This window comes from Terrapene carolina, unplaced genomic scaffold, assembly GCF_002925995.2.
Source record: "Terrapene carolina triunguis isolate 2854851 unplaced genomic scaffold, T_m_triunguis-2.0 Scaffold247, whole genome shotgun sequence".
NCBI classification, from domain to species: Eukaryota; Metazoa; Chordata; order Testudines; family Emydidae; genus Terrapene; species Terrapene triunguis.
Window position 1 is genome coordinate 4,696,486 of NW_020664598.1, and position 21,883 is coordinate 4,718,368.

Consider the following 21,883-nt stretch of genomic DNA (forward strand, 5'->3'; position numbering starts at 1 on the left):
CAGGAAATACCAAAAAGACTTCAAAATGGAGGGGGAGCGAGGAGAGAGCTAAAAGGCTTGGTGAAAACTGTTTTGTAGTGAATTCTGTCAACAGCCTCGGGGTGGGCAAACTTTTTGGCCTGAGGGCCACATCAGGTTTCTGAAATTGTATGGAGGGTCAGTTAGGGGAGGCGGTGCCTCCCCAAACAGCCAGGCGTGGCCTGGCTCCTGCCCCCTGACGGCCCCCCCCCCCCCCCCCCCGGGACTTCTGCCCCATCCAACCCCCCCCTCCCGTTCCTTGTCGGGACCTCTGCCCCATCCACTCCTCCCTGTCACCTGACTGCCCCCTGCTGCCCCATCCAACTCCTCCTCCTCTCCTTCCTGACTGCCCCCCGGGACCCCTGCCCCATCCAACCACCCCTTCTCCCTGACTGCCCCCTGTTCCCCGCCCTCTGACCGCCCCAACCCCTATCCACACCCCCGCCCCCGACCACCACCCCGAACTCCCTTGCCCTCTATCCAACCCCCCCGTGCCCCCTTACCGTGCTGCCTGGAGCACCGGTGGCTGGCAGCGCTGCAGCTGCGCCGTCCAGAGCACCAGGTCAGGCCGGGCTCTGCAGCTGCGCTGCCAGGCAAGAGCTCACAGCCCCACTGCCCAGAGCATTGCGCCGGTGGTGCAGTGAGCTGAGGCTGCGGGGAAGGGGGAACAGCAGGGGAGGGGCCGGGGGCTAGCCTCCCGGGGCAGGAGCTCAGGGGCCGGGCAGGAGGGTCCCACGGGCCGTAGTTTGCCCACCTCTGGCCTAGATAGTGGTGGTGATAGTACAGAAATCTGGTCTTAACTGCAATGCGAACAAGTAGTTATCTAGGTGTTTGTCAGTAAATTACTATAGGGATTGGTGCTTCCGAATTGTCTAACATGTTTACAACCTTAATTTCAGTTTAACTTGTTTTTGCTAGGGAATAGAAAATATATATTTTACAAATGCTAAATACTCAATGTTTCAAAAGTCTGTTCTTTTCCTGTCATTTTAGGAGGAGAAACCTGACCTTGTATGTAATTCTAGCAAGCCACCTGTGATTACTGAAACAAATTTAAGGGGGAGGCTCTGATAGCCAGGGACCTAAGCCAGGGTAGAGTCTATTTGCCTCTAGGAGTTCATAATGCTGCTTAAATTGTAAAAACTTGACTTCTTTTTTTGTTCTTTCAGGTCACTCATAAGTCACCATGGCTCAAAAAGAAGTTGATAAGTACCTTTATGTGGACAAAAACCTCATCAACAACCCCCTGGCTCAGGCTGACTGGGCAGCCAAGAAACTGGTGTGGGTCCCATCGGAGAAGAATGGGTTTGAAGCGGCCAGTCTGAAGGAGGAAGTGGGAGATGAGGCCATAGTGGAGCTGGCAGAAAATGGAAAGAAAGTGAGAATAAACAAAGATGACATCCAGAAGATGAATCCACCCAAATTCTCTAAAGTGGAAGATATGGCAGAGCTGACCTGCCTGAATGAGGCCTCTGTGCTGCACAACTTGAAGGAGAGATACTACTCAGGGCTCATCTATGTAAGTAACAATCTTCTGTACTGGGGGATTCCATGTAAACTTGCTGCAACCAACTTTTCCGAAACATGCATAGTTAACCTTACACTGCCCCATATGAAACTCTTATGTGACACTGCTGCTTCTTCAGCCCCACAACTCCCCTGGGTAGAATGGATCCCTCAGGGAATGCTGTGGTGAAATGGTTGGATGTTGGCGTTTGAGTGTCGTTGTTTGGAGTATGTTTTGAATATCATTAACTTGCTTTTGGCTAGAAAAAAAGACTTTGGAAAGCAGTAAACAGGAAGCCTGATTAAAACAGTACTAAATAACAAAACCCCATTTGGGATATATACCTAACATCTGGCTTGCTTTTCCCACATCTGGAACCTCAGTGGAAGGGAATGCTAATGCCAAGCTGGCTGTCTAATCTCCCTCTGAGATTCAGGTTTTTAGCACATGTGCCCTCTCCAGTAACAAACATCCTGTACCCCAGAAGAGTCTCTTTCTGTGGATGAAATGAGAAATAGCTATCTGAACTGGCAGGTTCTATTCTCTTCCCACCTACCAAAATTTACAAGAGCAACCTTTTATTGGGTTGTTGCCATGGAAATGACAGTGATCTCTGTAGATGATTATGACAGTCATGCACAATCACAAGGAACAAGGTATAAGAGCCAGGCTTGCTGACATGCTTACATGTGCCCAAAGGGGGCGTGCTAGAGGATAAGGATTTGGAATCCGCATTGGTTCTGTAGTTCCTGTTTGACTTGCATCAAACAGTGCACAAAAGTCTATCCCTTAAGTCACTGTTAAAGCAGAGGCTGTCAAGGGGCATAGGATGAACTAGGTTCAGTGGTAATGTGGTGGTTTTTAATGCACTGGTTGCTTACATCTGGAGAAACTTGTTCCAGTTTTGTTTGGTCCTAGTCCTTATTTGACAATACAGAATAGCAGCAAAATGGTCAGCACTGGAATTAGCAGGAGATATTACTATTAAGGCCTGATGTTCAGTGTCTCTAGGTAATGTAAAGTAGATTCTTTAGTATGTTATGTCTGCTGCCCAATGATCTATTGAGGACACTAATGTTACTGTAGTTCTAAAGAAAATCTAGATGACTGATTTTTTTTCCCCTGAACACCAACCAGTAAAATTCAAATCTCTCATGTACCTTGTCTGACCTCTCCAAATGTCAAGAGCATGTTTCTAACAATACGTCTCCTATAGTGTCTCTCACGTACCTGCTACTTAATCACCCAAAGAGGCCTAGTCCTCTTCCTTACCACTTCTGTGGCAAGACAAAGATGATCTCTGTAGCCATTAGCAGAGATAAGCAATCTAATCTAGGGCAACAAATGGCATATGTTCACTCCCGCCATGTACCTCTGTAAGAAGTCCTTTGAACTACCAACTTCTTGGTCAGTGGTTTTCAACCTGTGGTCCTGACCCCTGGGCATCCACAGACTGTCTCAGATTTCCACAGGAGTCCGCACCTCCATTTGAAATTTTTTTAGGGATCAGCAAATGTAGAGGCTGAAAACCACTGTTCTAGGTAATATAATCCTAACCTACAGTCTTTGGCTCCACTTCTGGCTGATGCTGTGGCCACCTTTATGCTACTCCAGAGGCACAGGGGACATAGGCAGCTGCTACAGAATACCATTGTTGGAGTGGGGGTTCTTCAAGGTATAGAACTGGTGTAGAAGCTCCATGCCAGCCTTCTCCCTGTCTGATGTCAGGGGGCATGATGAGGTGTTGGCTGGAGCTCAGTACATTTAGTTATTCTAGGTTGCTGAATAGCTGATTGGTATTGTGTGTAACCACACCTGCCCCCACCTCCCCAGGCTGTGACTTCTGAGTCGTGCAGCTCAGAATCAAAGCGGTACTTGTGCCGTGTACTGTTGAGAAATGGGTATATTTTCCCTTCCTAATAAAGCTATTAAATTTAAAAATAAAGTGTAAATGGATCGTATGTATCCTAGATAATATCTCCCTCCTAAATTGAATTAACAAGTCTTGAAACTAGTGGTAGGTAGTCAATTTTAAGTGACTTAAATATTTTACTTGCCTTGCAATAGGCTGCCATTTCACAGGTGTTGAGATGTCCCCTCAGTGATGCATCAGACAGATGGTCACATAACCAGTTTCACAAAGGGTATTTGTGGAAGTAAGATTTCCTTCTTAAACCTAACTAGTAATGCATTATGCTAGAGAGAAACTTGGTCCTACCAATCCATCCAAAAACATGAGTCTGCCCATTAGTGAAGTGAGCTGATCAGATTGGCCAGCAGCTCTCCCCAGTGAGTCAGGTGATTAAGGTGAAGGGCTAAAATCCTTCCACTGGACAGCAGCTGGGCACTAATCTTCGTGACAGGAAGAGAGCAAGCACAAACTATCTCTGGCATAAAGATCTCTGGAAAGGTCATAAATACAACACAGCTTTGTTCTTGGCTTCTGCCTCTTCCTGCGGGTGGGGGCTCTGTTTCTGAGAAGTGTGTTTGTGGGGGGGTGTTTCCCCTATCCTTCCTGTGAAGGGGGGTGGGAAAGCTTGAGACTAAGTTTACAGTGGGGACTTTGAGGCTGTCTACACTGCCACTTTCAGTGCTAAAACTTTAGTCGTTCGGGGGTGTGGGAGCTTCCCCCCCCCCCCCAAGCGACAAAAGTTTTAGTGCTGAAAAGCGCCAGTATAGACAGCGTTTTATCGCCAATAAAGCTACCATCCCTCATTCGGGGGGGTTATTTTTTATCGCCCGGATTGCTCTCCCCCAGACTTCTGGCTAAGAGAGGTGAAAACATTCTATACCCTAAGATGTTTGATCAGGGCGTGGCAGACATTTCAGGAACTTGGAAACAGCAAATCAGTGTCAAACTGAAAAGATTTGTTTCTACAATGGTGATTGGTTTAGATGACTTTGCTGATGGTTGTGATTATCTGCTTTCAGTCTCTGAACTGAGCTTGACTTTAACCCTTCCTGTCCTAAGCATGTTCTGTAGCTCATCTTGGTAACTTGTTTTCCCCACTGCTCACCTTAAGTGTGCGTCCTGGGTCCAGAGCAGAAAGTAAATCCAAAACCTTACAAATATTCCAGTCCAGCAACCACATCAGCAGAGGGTAGACCCTGGGAAAACCTTTTTTTCCTGCCTAAGCTGTTCTTGTCTCCTGAGTCAAACATGCTCAGTCTACTCCTGTCTGCCTTGCAGAGATAGTGTAACTGCTAAAGAGTAAACCTGATTGTAGTCTGCCCTGTGCATCAACCAAAACACCAGTGAGGTTTAATTCCAGAACTATAATATTGGGCAGTGATATCTGAAGCAAAGCACAGCTGCAGTGGAGGCAACTTGTTAGGTCTCACCTTTGTGCATTAGCCTTTAATCTCTGGAAACTTGGGTTCAGTTCCTAGACTGGGGCAAAATTGACAATACAAAGAGCCTAAGATGACTTTTGCACTCCTTGGTAAGGCTGGCAGACTGAGTGGAGTAGCAGAGTGAGTGAGATCCCTGTGTTGGGACTGCAGATCAGGAGGGACGTGCACTGGTAGAGCCATGTAATAAGTATCTCTTCCATGAACCTCAGATACTTAAAAGGATAAAATTAACTATTGTCTTAGAAAAAAGAACAGGAGTACTTGTGGCACCTTAGAGACTAACAAATTTATTTGAGCATAAGCTTTCATGGGCTTAGAGAATTACTGCTCTGCAAAAGAGACTGCCCTTAGGTGTTCTCTTCCCCCTGCCCTCTCCCAATTGGTGGTGGTGATGGAGGGCGGAGATGACAACCTTCTCCTTGCTGCATGGCTTCATGGGTCTGATAGCATTAATGTTCTTTTTGTTGCTAACTGCTGCTCTTCCTGTGCTGCAGACTGCTTCCATCCAGCTTCAGACCTCCAGGCTATTCTTGCTTGGAATATGGGCAGTCCTACTTCACCAGCTTACACTCCTCTGTAGGAAGCTGTACTAATGCAGACTCTAAATCCATAGCTGAATCTTTCAGCATTACTTGCTGCCACTTATTCACTTCACTTTTTTTTCTTTACCCCTGGCCCCTCCCCGCAACAGGCATATTCTCTTCTAATCTGTTTCTATTTACAATATCCATATAGTGGCTATAACCAACAATGGTTATTCCCAAGAAAAGCAGCTGCATAGTTTACAGTATAGCATCTCTTTGAACTCCAGCAAAACAATTGTGCAAGTTCCAGTTAGACTATAACTTGTCCCTTAACAGCATGGTTGCCTGCTGCATCAGCCACACCTGGTATAGGGGAAAAGAAAGGGTGTGTCTGGGGCATTCTGTGGGCAGATGTGGTGGAACAGAGCTTCACTGCATCTGATCCACCATTGGCGTAAGGTATGCAACAGACCTTACACCATTGAAGGAAATTAGAGCAGAATGGGGCCTGTTAACTTCCACTTGCATCTGGGAGCCATGCCAGCTCTATGTCCAAACACTATATTGGACATCCCGGAGAATCAGGGCCAATATCTGCTGGTATTACTGTGGCAGAGCAACCCACTTGGCTAAGTCAGCTCACTAAAATTCAGTAAACCTATCTAAGCATGGCAATGACTGCTCATTTGTGTCAGTTTTCTCTTGGCCTCACTTAAATACCTCTCAACATTGAGCTACTAACCCAGCAGGTTGCTAAATTTATCTAACTCCTTTGGTAGGATCCCATCGTGGACAGATGCTTCAATAATATTGGGGTCTTCTCTTTTGGAAACTATTCTTTAAATAGTGTTCAAGTTGTCTAGTGTCCTCCAATGCAAGACTAATTCTGAAACCTCCTCCGTACACACAGGAAAACTTAGTTGGCATACTTTCTTTTGGGGTGGGGTGTGTGTGTCTAATTGGCGCACAGACTTCCATTATAGCCATGTGAAAATGGATGTGGATGCCCATTGAGGGCGTGTGGGATTAAAATCGTATGCCTGAACTTTTGTCTTGAGTATCAGACACACAAGTAGGGCTAATTATTCAAAGTGAAAGCAACATCCAGAAAATCAGGGTTATGACAATAAACTATGTAACAGATGCTATCTCCACTCTTCTAATTGCCAGTAGTCTAATCTTTACCCTAATCCAGCTGAAGAGGCTAAATCTGATCAAATGCCCCCTGTGCTTAGAGTAGAGGACTCTTTACTACACCAAAACAGTTTTGTTTGAGAAAGTGGGGGAAGTGTAAGATGTAGAATGTGCCAGATATGCCCTATTCTTTTAGTAGCATTTCAGATAGGATGAGAGGGTGGCCTTCTGAAGCAAACACATGCCAATAAAAATCTATATGCTCTTTGAGTGACTACAAACCTCAGGAGCAAAGCTTGGATTCTTAGAATATCTAAGAATACGTTCTTCCTTCTGCCCAAAATACTTTCCAATTAAAAAGTGCATTCTGAGACTTGGGTACTAACAAACCTGTAATACTTTCTGTCTTCCTCTTGTCTTGACACCTGTCTTTCTCAGGTAGGTGTCTTAAAATTGCAGTAAAAGTATCTGGACATTTGTCTTGCCTCAGAACTCTGCAGGATTAAAGCCAGTTGAAACTAAATTCCAAAATTTGGGTTTAGTGTGATGGATGCTAGTGATGGTGGCAAGTATTCCTTTATTGTTAAAATGGGAGACTCCAAAACAGTTTTACATGTTGATCAATTCCAAGCTACGTTGGACTTGTGACCTTCTTGTTTTAAATGCAGCCCCAGCCAAGTTTGTGTCTTGTATGTGAATGAACTACAGTGGTGCCTCAAAATATTTCCTCTCACAAACTAACTTTGGCTTCACCTCTGAATCAAAGCGTTGTTTTGAATGAAGGGGTCAGGAGGAAGTATCAGCTGTCCATCAAATAATCCAAAGAATAGCTTACTGGGTACTCCTTCAGGGATTTAGTATGGAGGACCTCTCCTGATCTCCTACCCCTTCCCTTTCTCCTACCTAGGGAAGTGTACTGCCTGTCAGTTTTTTACAGCAACTTTAATAGGGGGAAACTGCTGAAAATAAATCCTTGGTTACTCCCATACAGGGAATTCTCCTGGAAATGAGCAACTTTGTAGGATCCTAACCAAGCAGTAGCCGTAGATTCTAAACCCACAAAGGACCATTGTGATGGTCTAGTCTGACATCTTGTATAATACAGGCCATAGAACATTCCCAAAATTCCTAGAACAGATCTTTTTAGAAAAATATCCGATCTTGATTTAAAATAGTCAGTAATGGAGAATCTACCATGACCCTGGGTAAATTGTCCCAATGGTTAATTACTCAATGTTAAAAATGTATGCCTTCTTTCCAGCTGGACATCGGTTTGTGATAGCATGACTCCTGTACTTCACACTTCTTGGCAAAGGATAGCTCTACTTAAGAACTGATGAATTTGAGCAGGGGGACCATATATGCATGTTAACGGGTGTTCTGTGATATATTAAGAAAAAATGCATGCCTCCCTGCCCATGGTGCTTAATGCAACACATTACTACTTGTCCCTACATTAGCTTATGGATGCTTGTTCCCTTGTGTAGCTTATCATGGGGGTCTCAGTTATACTCTGGACAACTATAGTAAGCAGGCTTTACAAATATGAGCTAGTGCACAATAAAATGTGGTCCCAGGCTTCTGGGAGGTGAACATCTGTTTTCTACAGTAAAGTGTAACTTGGTTTAAACTTCAGATCTCTGAAAGCCGGGGAAACTAGTTTTGATGGGCCCTGCAGTTAACTGGAATGAGCTAGCCAGTATAGATCAGTTGCTGCACAATAGCATCGTGATAGCATGGAGTACCTAGTAGGGTAGCTTGAAGGTGGTTATGTGCCATAATGATAAACTTGGTATTAGCTGTTGCCCAGTTTCTAGTATTGATTTGTGCCTTCCTGTCTCTCTTCACTGCCCCACTAGAACCTCTCAAGCAAGAAACCCTTAAAAGAACAAAGATCTGTCTGACTCTTAACCACTGTTAACTGATGTCTTTTCTCTGCAGACCTACTCAGGCCTTTTCTGTGTGGTTATAAATCCCTACAAGAACCTGCCCATATACTCAGAGGAGATTGTGGAGATGTACAAAGGCAAAAAGAGGCATGAGATGCCTCCTCACATATACGCAATCACAGACACTGCCTACAGGAGTATGATGCAAGGTGAGTGCCAACTATGGGACAGTGACTTTCTTAGTGAGATCTTGAAGTCAAAATGATATTCAAGACCTAGTGGGAGGACTTATTGTAAAAGACAGCAAACCTCTCTGAGGATGTGTGGAGGAGTCGCTAGGCAGTGTAACTTCCTGTCCCCCTTCTAAGGAGGGGGAGATATGCTTGGGTGTGTGTATGTGCGTGCTTATAATAAAACCATTGAAATTCACTGAGGACAAACCTAGAGCTGTTTTTGGTGCCTGGAGCAGAGTGGTCTGAAACTCTACATCAAGACTGTACATCGAGACCAGTTTTTTATTGCATGAAAACTCAATCAAGTTCTATCTTGTCAAGGAGGATAAATACTTATTTGCTAGTACTACACAATGTATTGGCTTTTCATAAATTTAAAAGTAAATACATTGACCAGGATAGTTTCCTGGATATACTTAGCAGAATGCATACATAGTGTCATCAGATATAAAGAATTTAATGCAAAACCAGGTGTGGTTTTATGGGTTCCTGGTAAACTGCCAGTGGATTTCTTGGTGTCACTTGGGGATCTTTTATGTAAAGCTCTGAAGATCCTGTATGCATCCCACCTCTCAGTAAGGTGATCTCCTTTTAGAGAATCAAAGCCTGCAGTTGGGGATTCCTGTGGAATGCCCAGATGTATATAGAGTTAGCACTATTCTGTCTCTTCCTGTCTTGGTATCTGGATTATGGATGCAGACGTAGAAAAGCTAAAAGGAGTGCCTAAGGGAGATAGTGGACAGTCTGAAATAGTGACACTTTAGGACAAGACAGCATGGGAGGGTTGAGGCTGAAACTCCCCCATCTTGTAAGCAACTGTTCACTATTAAAAATCTGGATTTCTGTCACTTCCCCTAGAAGGGCAGAACTTTATATTGCCTTCTGTTTTGGAAGAAAATTCCGTTTGGTCAGTTTCCAGTTATCTGGTCTTATCTATAGGGCCCTACCAAATTCTCATCTATTTTGGTCAATTTCATGATCATAGGATTTTAAAAAATTGTAAATTTTGTTATTCCAGATATTTAAATCTGAAATTTCATGGTGGTGTAACTGTAGGGGTCCTGACCCAGAATCAAGTTGTGGGGGTGGGGGGAGTCGTAAAGTTGTTGTAGGGGGGTAGCAGCATTGCCTCCCTTACTTCTGCACTGCTGCTGGAGGCAGCGCTGCCTTCAGAGCTGGGCAGCCGGAAAGTGGTGGCTGCTGGCTGGAAGCCCAACTCTGAAGGCAGCTCCGCCTCCAGCAGCAGTGCAGAAGTAAGGATGGCATAATATGGTATTGCCACCCTTACTTCTGCGCTGCTGCTGGAGGGGCACTGCCTTCTGAGCTGAGTGCCTGGCCAGCAGTTGCTAGTCTCCGGCCATCCAGCTCTGTAGGCAGTGCAGAAGTAAATACCATGATCCTCCTCCCTGCTCCCACAATAACCTTGTGACCCCCATTTGGGTTGGGAAATGCTGGTCTGCCCCCTGTGAATTCTGTATAGAATATGGTAAAAGTACACAAAAGACCAGATTTCATGGTCCATGATGCGTTTTTCATGGCCGTGAATTTGGTAGGGCCTTACTTATATAGCTTGACACAGTTAATGACCTCCATTTCTTCCCGCCCCAACAGCCTCTCAGAAACTCTCCAGCATAGTGAAGCTATGACAGTACAATAGCGTGGAGGGAAAGGAAACAGGAAGAAACTGCTTTCCTTGTGCCCAGATCAGTGACTCAACAAAACTTAAAAGTGGAGGGAGAAATGCCAACAAAGGCTGCTGGAGTACAGTCCCACAGGAGACTTGGCATGACAGATAACTCAAGGTGAAATGGAAAAGCTGCTTTCTGGAAGAGTGTAGGCAGGTCATAGAGTAGTGGAAGCAGGTGGCAATGACTTCCAGGAGTAGGAAGGCAGTGCTTCTTGTTAAAGAGCATGATTCCCTGCTGAGAAATACTAATACCTTTCCTAGCTGTCACTCTAAAACTGCTCTTCTGCATCCAGAGAACACTGCCTGGAACCTGTCTTTTAAAGAACCTCATTTCCTCTTTAAACAAAGGAATTTCTAAACTCCTTGCTCAAATGACAGGACAAATGTGCCTTCTATTCACTACATGGTAGCATGACTGCCCATAAACCTCTTATCTCCAGTTCACTTCCTCTATTGCTTCCTTCTCTTCCCTGCCTACTCCTTGTCAGCAACAGTGCCAACAGCTGTTTTCTTTAAACAAGCTACTGACTTGTCCTAGCAGAGTTTCTAGTTTGTGGGAAGCACCTTCACTTCTGTGCAACAATGGAGGCAATTCCTTTGATGCTATTGTAACAGGATTCTCTGGAAGACAAGGCTTCCTCTGATTATAACTAACAGCAAAACCACTTGACGGATGTAGAGCAAGCATCCTGTATGGAATCTCTGCCAGTTACACAAGTTGGTTCTGCGGACAGCCACACAGTTGTGGCTTAGAAGTGATAGGTGAAGTTCCCTTGCACGTGGTGGTTTGTAGCCAAATGGTCACTAGTATCTCTCCTCATCTTTCTTCCTAACTTTGATGCAGTGTTAACTGTCTGAAACCCAGAAATCCCAGACTTGCATTGTTGATTCACTGCAAGAAGCTAAAGGATTAGTCTGTCTGTTTTCTTGGCACTGGTGGGGGGAGGGAGGGAGGGTTTGAGCTCTGCTTAAGTGTTTACCTTGCCTGCTGTAAGGGAAGAGGTAACAGGTGGAGGAAAAAAGAGGGTTACAGTCCTGCCCCCAGGCAAATAGCTCTCAGCTGTTGCCCCTTTCCCACAACAAATCTAACTACATGATGAATGTGGCAGTCTTGTCCAATTAGCTGATTGCTCCAGGTCCTCTTTATCTAGTCCAGAATAACATGGCCTATAACCACCCTCCTTTGTGCACTTGCTGGGCTTGGAAATCATTCCCAACTGATGGGCTAGCTGGCTGTGACCACACTATCTATTTAACAAGGTTTTAGTGGGCTCTGAGTGTGGGTTTCAGTGTCTTGTAAAGTGTATGTATTGGCAGCAAAGTAACTCTAAAGCAACAGTCTCCTTTTTCAAGGATACCAAATGGCAGAAACCCTAAATTGTAGGGATGACATTGGGGTTTGACATTGGGGGGGGGAGGGGGGCTGTTGTAAAGTTTCTGGTCCCAGCCAGCCTCCTGGGCAATGGAGAGCAACATTCCTATTTGACTTTCTCGCCTTTTGATTAGCCTGTGGGGGAGGCTTGATGCAGCAGCCAGTGGTATGGGAGGAATCTGAACTGAGAACAGAAGATGAAAGAGCCCAGTGCTCTGCAAGGACTGGAGGCATTTAGGATTAATGGTTGTGCCCCTTTCAGAGTCCAATATGCAGGGAATCCTTCATGGTATGAATGCTTTTAGAGAAAGATAGCAAGCTGGTAACTCTGAATGGAGAACAGTTATCTCTTGAGCTGATAAAGCAGAAAGCCCTACATGTTAATTTGTTTGGATTCTGTATTTTTTGGTTTCACTGAGTTTATGGTATTTTAATATGCAGCCTGTTCAGGTTTAGGCGTGGGGATAGAAGGATTGCTTTTATTCTGATTTAAACTAATCCAGAAATTGTTTAACCCTTTGTTTTTTGTATTCAAGCTGATGCGCTACCTTTCAGAACTGGGCTTTCTGGCAGGCTGCTGTAGAGGCCCCCCCTTACCAAAGGTGCACCGGTGCCTATATGTTCAATAGGATTCAGTCGCTTGTGGGAAACTTAATCCAGGGCACTGCGGTGACCTAGAGGCATTGTGGAAAATTTGCCATATTTAAAGTGGTGCTGTTTTTATCCCCAGTCTACTCTGCTATGGGGCCTTGGAGGGACTTCAGAATTCTGCTCTTGTTGACAAACTTTGGAAATCCTCCAGTGTAATAAAGTTACCATATTGGTGTGTAGGAGTGAAATACCCAGGTTGCCTAAGTGCTGCAATTCTCCTGGTGTCTGGCACCTTGAGTACCTAATGGTTTGAATGCTTTCAAAGGAAGTGGCTTTATTGCATTGAAGAGTTGAAGGATAATAGTTTCATATGGAGATGTTTTAAGCATGCAAAGCATTACTCTAATGCAGCAGATGTGCATAAAAGGGAGTGTGTGTGTGTGTGTGTGTGTGTGTGTGTGTGTGTGTAAATTCTTTTACCTGCCTTTAAATTTCTAAATAGTCGAGGGTAGTATCTTCAGTAAATCTATTTGGAAAATGCATTTCAGAGCTGTTGGAATGGAGTCTGTTCAAGCTAGTTGGGAAGCTTTCTTCACCAGCATCTGGAGCAGGTGAACAATCTTCTCTATGAAATACTGATGTAGGGCCAGACTGTCCAGACATGACACCAATGTCTAAAGAACCACACAAAATGGCTGTCGAAATGTTGCACTAAACATTGGCAACAAAACTTGGGGTCAACGGAGTACAACTAGTCCCTAATGGCTTCTTCAAAACTTCTCCCTAGAAGAGTGCTCCCTCTTCTTGCTCCTAATGCACCTCTCAGGTCTGGCTCTATCTATTCCCTCCCTGCCAGCTTGTCTCACTTCAGCAAGCAGAACAAGTAGCAGTGAGAGACTGTTTCCTACATGTCCCAGTGGTCAATTGTTGGGTTTTTAGCAGTGGATTGGACAAGAGTCTTAAAAATATGGGGCATATTAAACACTCCTTGATCTCCATAGATTAGCCCCCAGTGATTCTTAAATAGCCAGTTTACTGCTGGTAGTCACTTGGGAGCTAGCCAATCTAAGGGCTAAAGGGAATGAAACATCTAAGGGTACATCTGCACTGCACAAAAAATCAAACCCACGGCAATGAGTATTAGAGCCTGGGTCAACTGACTCGGGCTTGTGCTATGGGGCTAAAAATAGCAATGTAGATGTTCCTGCTCAGGCTCTGAGAGCCATCCCCTTTTCTGGGTCTCCGAGCCCAAATGGGAACATCTACATTGCTTTTTTTTTTTTTGGCCCCGTAGTGTGAACAAGTCAGTTGATGCTCACTGCCACAGAGGTGTGTTTTGCAGTGTAAATGTACCCTGAAGTACTGAAGCTTTGGATACAAATAATAAAAATGTATCTTAAGGGGAGGAATGCCCCTAGATATTCTATACTGCACTAGGACAATTTTAGGTTCTAGAAGTATATGTAACCTCTTTAGATTCTATAGGGAATCTTACCAGAGCTGTGCAGAAGCTTCCTTTTTAAAGAGGACACTATTGCATGTGGTTCACTAAGAGGCACAAAGTGGGTGGGGAAAAATAGCCTGTCAAACTGGATTGGAGGAGAGCTAAACTGATCAAGTAATGTCACTCTCTTAAACTCTAGAAGGGCCACATGTAATGTAAATCAAAGAAAATACTGTAGTGGCCCCTCCATGGATTTGAATAAATCTATGATTAGTTGAATCACAAGTGTTTAAACTCAATATTAACACCTTTATCCCCCTTTGGGAAGGGAGATTGAGGCTCTTCACAGAGGCCCTTCCCCAGTTGCCACATTTCATAGGAAATACCAAGTCCCCTTGATCTGATACTATAGAACTTGAGCATGAATTACTTAGTTTATAACTCTCAGATGTTTACGTATTTCCTAAGTTTGAGTTAACAGGACACTTCTGGTTTTGCTTAGTTTGACTGGACTGACCCAACCAGCATTTCATCTTTTTTGTGTCAAACTTGTATGTGCTGAACTCTCTGCTCTGCCCTGTATGTCCCTGGATGTTTAATGCTTGGCAAGTGCTATGCAGTAAATATCTGAACTGGTTCTCCACCAGCTCCGTAGCTGTTCAGGTGCTAGAGGTGGCAGCAGAACTGTGGGTTATGGGAGACTAAGTGTGGGGGTTTTAGTTTTAGTTTTGTTTTGTTACAGCATGGAAGGGTCCAGTTAAATTCTCACTAAAAGGGAAGGAAAACTACCAGTGATTTCTTTAGCGATTTGTGCAGGGCTCTACAATAATCCAAAGCAAGAGGCACTGTTAAGTTTTTGGTTGCTTGTCATACAGAATGTTTCTTTTCAGTGGTGTCTACACATGAATTGGGTGATAAGGGTAATGTAGCTTTTGATTTCCATAGTTTTTAATTTTTTTTTATAGGTGTTTGTCTTCTCTTGGATTACACTCGGTAATCTTAACTAATTTGCAAGTGTCTTTTTGCTTTGAAATACCATTTCTGTTAGAGCAAAGAACAGAGAAAATCCTTTACTCATTTGGTCTGTGCTGCTTACCACGCACCTTCTGGTTGGTTCTTATAAACCAAAGCTGAAGAGTTTTAGCCAGTTTATGTGGCACTTTAGCCCAGACTGTCAGCCCCTCTGCTGAATACTGTATTGGCACCAGGAGCATGCATACTAGTTTTTTTTTTTTTTTTCCTTTCAGAACTCCCCAAACATTTGTGTAACCTAAAATTGCAGGTAGACTCACTTATTTTCCAATTTTGCTGTTTCCAGATTCAGACATGGAATTGCTGGAGGAGGGGATCTGGGATCTGGTCCAAGAATGACTTGGGAAATAAGCTTGGATGTTTGTTTCCATCAATAGATGGAAAAACTTGTGTATATTTAACTTTTTCATACAAATCTTTCAGCTTAAGATAGCATGAAGCTGAGACTTCACTTCAGCTGATTCCTTTCTTGTCCATTCCTAGAAGTTCTGTTGCTATCCCTGTCCAAGGTCACCTTCATATTAATTCTGGTTTTGGTTCTTGGATTTCGACTCTGTCTACACTAACATTTTACTTCCAAATTTCTTCCCAGTTGGAGTGCTAAGAGAGACTGTCTGCTGGCTTTTTAACCACAGTGCTTCTAACCCTGCTTGCAGCATGTCTAGATGGCATGCATGTTCAAATATCACTGGTCGGTCTGTGCTGGCATTCCCACCAATGGATTAATTAATTACAGATTTATTCAAATCCATGGAGGGGCCACTACAGTATTTTCTTTGACTTACATTACGTGTGGCACTTCTAGAGTTTGAGTGTGACATGACTTGATCAGTTTAGCTCTCCTCCAATCCAGTTTGACAGGCTATTTTTCCCAGCCACTTTGTGCCTCTTAATGAACCACATGCAATAGTGTCCTCTTTAAAAAGGAAGCTTCTGAACAGCTCTAGTAAGACTCCCTATAGAATCTAAAGAGGTTACATATACTTCTAGAACCTAAAATTGTCCTAATGCAGTTCAGAGTATCTAGGGGCATTCCTCCCCTTAAAATAAAATTTTATTATTTGTATCCAAAGCTTCAGTACTTCAGGGTACATTTACACTGCAAAATACACCTCTGTGGCAACTGACTCTTGTGGGGAGAAACTTGAATTAAAATGCAAGTGTAGATAAGGCCACTGGGTAGAGCCCTTAAGGAGCTTGCTTTGTGTGTGGGGCAAAGGCTGTAATAACTTTACATAGTAAAGTCAGGTGTGTGTGTGAAGAGGGTTCAGGACTGAAATGCTTCATGGATAAAGCTTTTTCATTTAAGGCTAAATCAGTCCAGCTCTCTTGCTTCGGCTCAATCCTATCATTTGGTCAGCCAGTCAGTTGCTTAAATTGGAGTGCATGTACTAGCAGCAGTGTCAGAGGAGCATTTAGTAACGGAAACCAAGAGGACTAGGCATTTTCTCTGGCCTCTCTCCTGCCAGACGTTATGTTCAGTGGTTAGGAGGTGGGCGGTACCATCTAGCAATGGTTAAGCTTTTTGCCTTAATGAGTCAGCTATAGGCTGGGGATTGCAAGCCAAGCCTTTGCCTTTCAGATACACTTCCTCTTAGCTGGAAAGATGATGTCACCATTGTGTGAAAGCTATATTACTTCTCCTTTTATGGAGATGTACAGGCTCAAAATCGGAGTTGCTCATGCAGAGGAAGTGGGTGATAAAGGCCTTTTAGGATGTTCTGTAACTAAGATGCTTAGCGCAAACTGAATGTTCTGTTCTAGCCTTCTAATTTCTCTTCCTCCCTACCCCCAAATCCTCCAAAACAAAACCACCTGAGCTGGGGTTGTAGCCATTTGCCCATTGTACTAGCATATGCAAAAACAGTCCCAGAACTCTCAGTCCATTTGCTATCTCACTGTACAATGTTACATAGAGGATTTTTACATACATCTCTTGTAAAAATCAACTTTTGCTTTCATGATATTTTTGCAAATGCTTTCAGATCCTGGAACCAACCTAAATGCACTCTGATATTTGGGGACTACAGAGGTTAAGAATGGTTAGTTTTTTGCATAGGCAAAAAAAAGTATGTAATAAGTAGTTACAGAGTATTACTGTACACCTTGAATTTGAAGGTTGTATTACTTTCTGCATCCTTGAGATTACTTTTTGTTTGTAAGTACTCTGATACTGTGGTAATAACTAAATAAAGCTTAGATAGAAATATTTCTTTGCCAGCTGGTCTGAAGTACAGAATTGTTGCTGCAATTAGACTAATGGTTTACTTATTAAATATGTAATTCAGAGGCGTGACTCTGTCTGAAAAGCAGATTCTTTTCAATTACTTTTTGTGATTGTCCTGTAGTAAACAATTGAAGTTATTGTACCCAGTATGAGTAACTTGCATGTGCCACCAGTTTTGGAGATGTGGGAGGTGGGCCTCTAAGAAAATGGGTCCCTCTAGTTCTGGCAACTGAAGTTTGACTTTGGCCATGGTTATGCAAGAAAAATCAGAGGGTTGTATGGAATATGTAACATCCTGGAATTTAGAGTAAGTGCCTCTTAAAGTGGAACAACTTCTAAGAGGAGCTGCTTTTGTAGCAGTTTAACAACTCTTTTTGGTCTTCTGCTAGGATCCTACTTCCTGTGGCTCAGCACAGCATTTGAGTAGTCTGTCTGTACACAATTAGAAGAATTCCAGCTATCCCAGTGATGGCTGTTTTGCAGTGCTGGGAAAGAATTTCTTCTTAGATTCCAAACTGGAATGTTTCCTTTTATGGTAGTGTCTGCATACGGCTGTGACTTGCCTGCACTCGCAGGTACATTCCTGATGGCTTAAAGCGGAGGTGACTCACAGCTGCAGCTGGTCATGGGGAAAGCAAATGGGAGGGGGTAACATAGCACTGAAAGGGTCCACTGTTATTGTCTAGGGCTTTTCCTGTATGTTCACCAATTGGTATGTCTAATTTTGTAGTAAGGTGTGAAAAGGAGAAACTCTACTTACCATCCACCTGTGGAAGATATTAATTAGACTGCTGCTGTGTCACCACCTCCCTCCCTCATATGAGATTCTAAAACATTCTTGTAGACCAATGGTTTTCAAACTTCATTGCACCGCAACCCCTTTCTGACAACAAAAATTACTACATGACCCGGGGGAGGAGGGAGAGTCTGAGCCCCGCTGTCCAGAGCTAAAGCACTCAGGCTTCGGCTTCAGCCCCGGGTCCCAGGGAGTCTAATGCTGGTCTTGGAAAACCCCATTAAAATGCGGTCATGGCCCACAGTCTGAGAACCTCTGCTCTAGATAAAGTGTCTGCCAGGGCATTTGATTTGTGTATGTTTGATTCTAGTGTCCATCATCTCTGTTCTATTTGACATGTGGCTTATGTGACTGTTTGCCAGTGTTTTATCATGAAGGATAGGGATGTTACCTTTTTGTCTCAAACATGCTTCCTACATGAGCCCCCGAGTACCCAAATGAGAGTGTAAGCTTTTTCGGCAGATGAGCTGCTCATCACAAGTTTTCAAAAGGCCATAGCTACATATGAATGTGCTGCAAAACCAGCCAGGTGTCTGTCCTACTGAATACAACACCTGGGGCTATGTGCAGATGAATCATTAGTTATTCCCCAATGCACCCTCCAAGTGCCCAGTCATGCAGAATCCTGGCACGTACCTTGGTGATCCATTGACCGACTGGAGACCTTAATGGGTGTGGCCTTCTGAACTGCTTAGAGGTCTGTCCTTATACCTGTCATTCAGCTGTGGATTTCTTAAAGAACTACATTGAACATATCTTAAGTCTTCAGTGACTGAAGAGTCTGCCACTTCATTATAGGTAGTTATACCTATAGTTAAGGTTGCCAGGTGCTTAATTTTTTTTAAGACCCTATTTTCTTTTTTTATTACTTAAGCCATTTAGGCAGAGACTTTCCATGCCCAATGTCTGCCTTGCACTAAATATTTTTGGCAAGTTTCAGTAAAATGGCTCAGTCACTTCTGAGGACAAGATCAGGGGAAAATACATTTTTTGACTAGTTTAAAAAAAAAAAAAACACCCCTCTTGCAACAGTTTCATTAAGAAGCCCTACCACTTCCATGTTTTAAAGCAGGGACCTGAAATTTGTCTGGGGTGATTGTCCTGGTATCTGATGTTCCTTTTGCCTTTGGGTGAATGTTTACAGGAAAGGGCTAGATCCTTGGATGTATAACCAGGAGTAGGAAGGCGATTTTTTCTTTTTAAACCTCTGTATGGCATTGGTGAGACTGGTACTGGAATACTGACTAGAGGGCTGGTATCAAAATTTTTAAAAGGATACTGAAAAACTGGAGAGGGTGCAGTAAAGAGCCACAAACTATTTGAGGGCTGGAGAAAATGCCTTACAGTGACACATAGAACGCAATCTGTTTATCTTACAAAAAGAAAATTGAGAGATGACTTGATTACAGTGTACAAGGGGACAAAATACTAGGTACTGCAGAGCACTTTAGTTTGCTTGAGAAAGGCATAACAAGAACAAATGGCTGGAAGCTGAAGCCAGACAAATTAGAAATAAAGGCACAAATTTAACAGGTTGTTTAAGCATTGGAACATATATCAGGGGAATTTGTGGATTCTCTATTTCTTGATGCCTTCAAATCAAGACTGGATGTCTTTCTGGAAGTTCTAGTCAAAAAGTTATTGGGCTAAATATATGGGTAACAGGGTGAAACAGAATGGCCTGTAATACAAAGGTCAGACTAGATCTAATAATCCCTTCTGCTCTTAACCTCTGTGAACTTGGATTAATTCAGAGCATCTGAAAATCTCAGCACATCATGCTCAGAGACTTGGTTGGCAGCTAAATTCTTGAAGATTCAGTCTGCACAGAGCATACTGCATCCCCATAGCTCCCATGTGAAACCAGACTTCACAGAAGCAGTAATGCTGTCCCCTCAGTAACTGAGCATCTTCCATTCCTGGGCTAGGACTCGCCCTGCAATTGCTACTCCTGGCTACTAGGAGCCACCATAGCACTAGGCTCCAACTGAGCATGGAAACTCTGTCCTGTGCTGTGTCTCCCCCTACTGATGCCTAGCCAGCATGGAGGAGGAAGCTACCTGAATTAGGAACAGGGGAGGGGAAAGTGATTAAATACTGGGGTAGTGGAGGGAAAAAGGCTAGGAGCTGGGGGGAGAGGGGGCAAGATGGGTACAGATAGGAATGGGGGTGGGGGGAGGATAATAGTAAGAAGTGGATATGGGGATAGGAATGGTAGGAACCATGTAAGGGGAGGATAGGACTGGTAGGGATGCAGGGGGAACCTTGAACAGGAGCCAGGGAAGGAAGGTGGAAACTGGGGGTGGGGGAGAGGAAAGGGAAGAGGCTGGGACGTAGGGGTGTTTGTGAAGATAAATTCACTAATGTTTTTAAAAATCTAAGATGTTATGATAGCACCATAGTAAAGCCTAAACACTAATAGTTGTGTATTCAATGCAAGGTTTGGATGGTGTGCAGTAAATCATACATTCTGCCACATATTGAAATGTTAAATAGTTACCCATTCAGTGAGCACCATTCATTCTGCACTGAGTGAGGGTGCGTGTGTGGGGGGGGGGGAGGGAGGATGGTATTTGTTAATGTAATTGAATACTCACAGTGCATATACGCAAGGGATCCAAATTTGGGTTTATGGTCAACCTTAATTCTGGTACTTCCTGTATTTGACCTTACAACCTTAATGTTCTTTTAATGTGGTGGGTTTTTATGTGTAGTAGTACAGTGCCTCAGTCCTGAACTTGCCACATAAGAAATGGCTAAAGCAAAAACCTTGAGCCACTTTTTTTCACTCTAGCATCCCCATCTCCACTAAAGCTGTAGTCAATGCTTAGGCCTCCCTTGCTTTAAAGGATAGGTCAACGTGGCAGGGTTTGAGTTGCATGGAGTATTCTGCATTTGGTAGCAAATAGTTCAGGAGGCACAGGAACAAATCAGGAGGTGGTGGTGGTGGGGGGGGTTTCTATTCACACCCTGGAAAAAGCAAAATAACAATTACCTTGTTTTGTGCTGAACTACAGATACATCTGGACAGGTAAAACTAAAATGATGATGGTGCTATCTTTAGGACTTGGGGAGAGAGGAGGAACTATACCAAGATTTAGAGGTGACTGGTCATACTTCTGAAGACACTTGCATGAGGGCGCTTAGTGGCTTCTGCTCTCCATGTTTTGGGAAGTGCCAGCATACCCTCTGAACTTAATAGCTTTTGTGGTTTAGGCAGAAGTGAGTTTTGGCCTGTCTGATCCTGTTTCTTTTATTTCAGATCGAGAGGATCAGTCCATTCTGTGCACGTGAGTATTTACATTCTTCAGCTTGTCTTGCTGTCAGCTCTTGTTAAAATCCTGCTGGAGGGCTTAATTGGGGGGTTTACTGGAGTCAGTATGTCACATGATACTGTAGAGGCAAGGGAACATTTGCCTGTTTAAATCCTACTATTAGCATCCCTTCCCTGCCCACATCTCCCCTCTTTCTGCACAAGGATTGTCTCCTGCATGAAGGAGCAGGAAATGGGTGATCTTAAGGTGACTCCCTAGTGGAGATGTTACTTTATTGATGCTGGGAAAGGACTTTGGAAGAACTGGAGTAGCAGTGGTGTATATACAGTCAACAATGCAACTAGGAAGGCAATAGCCATGTGCTCTCATTCATGCTATCTAGGTTGAGGTTGTAGGGAATAATGTGCCTACTCAACATTGCAGTTTCCTCTTCTGAGCCTAAAAGTAAGACTGATCCCCCAAACACTGTTAAGTTCTGGTTCTGAAGGAGTTAACTACAGATCTTTTGCTTAGGGGAATTCCTTTTATGGAATTCACTTAATTGCCTTTGTGTCTCCTTCCCCACAACCCCCCACTTCCCCCCCCCCTCCCCCCCCCCCCCCCAAGTCACGAGAAACTGGCTGAGCAATAGGACTAGAGCAGGGTACTGATTGCTCTACTGTTCACTTAATGTGTTCAGGTTCTCTGTTAGGGCAAGTATCTCAAAGCAATGTTTAATAGCAAGAATGCAACTAAAAGCAGTGTGGTCAGCTGAAAAGCATATTGGGTTTAAAAATGTGAATGCATTTCCCCCGTCTTGT

General features: G+C 43.8%; 1 protein-coding gene across 2 annotated transcripts in view; it reads left to right on the forward strand.

Annotated features, from left to right (window-relative positions):
• The first annotated feature begins 1,189 nt into the window (after positions 1-1,189).
• Positions 1,190-21,883, forward strand: part of MYH9 (myosin heavy chain 9) — a 70,922-nt gene continuing 50,228 nt past the window's right edge. For both annotated transcript variants that reach the window (XM_029912810.1, XM_029912811.1), the window contains exons 1-3: positions 1,190-1,537; positions 8,479-8,635; positions 21,071-21,098. In XM_029912810.1, the coding sequence (XP_029768670.1) occupies positions 1,205-1,537; positions 8,479-8,635; positions 21,071-21,098 (518 nt within the window). In that variant the 5' untranslated portion in view covers positions 1,190-1,204. The remainder of the gene's footprint in view (positions 1,538-8,478; positions 8,636-21,070; positions 21,099-21,883) is intronic.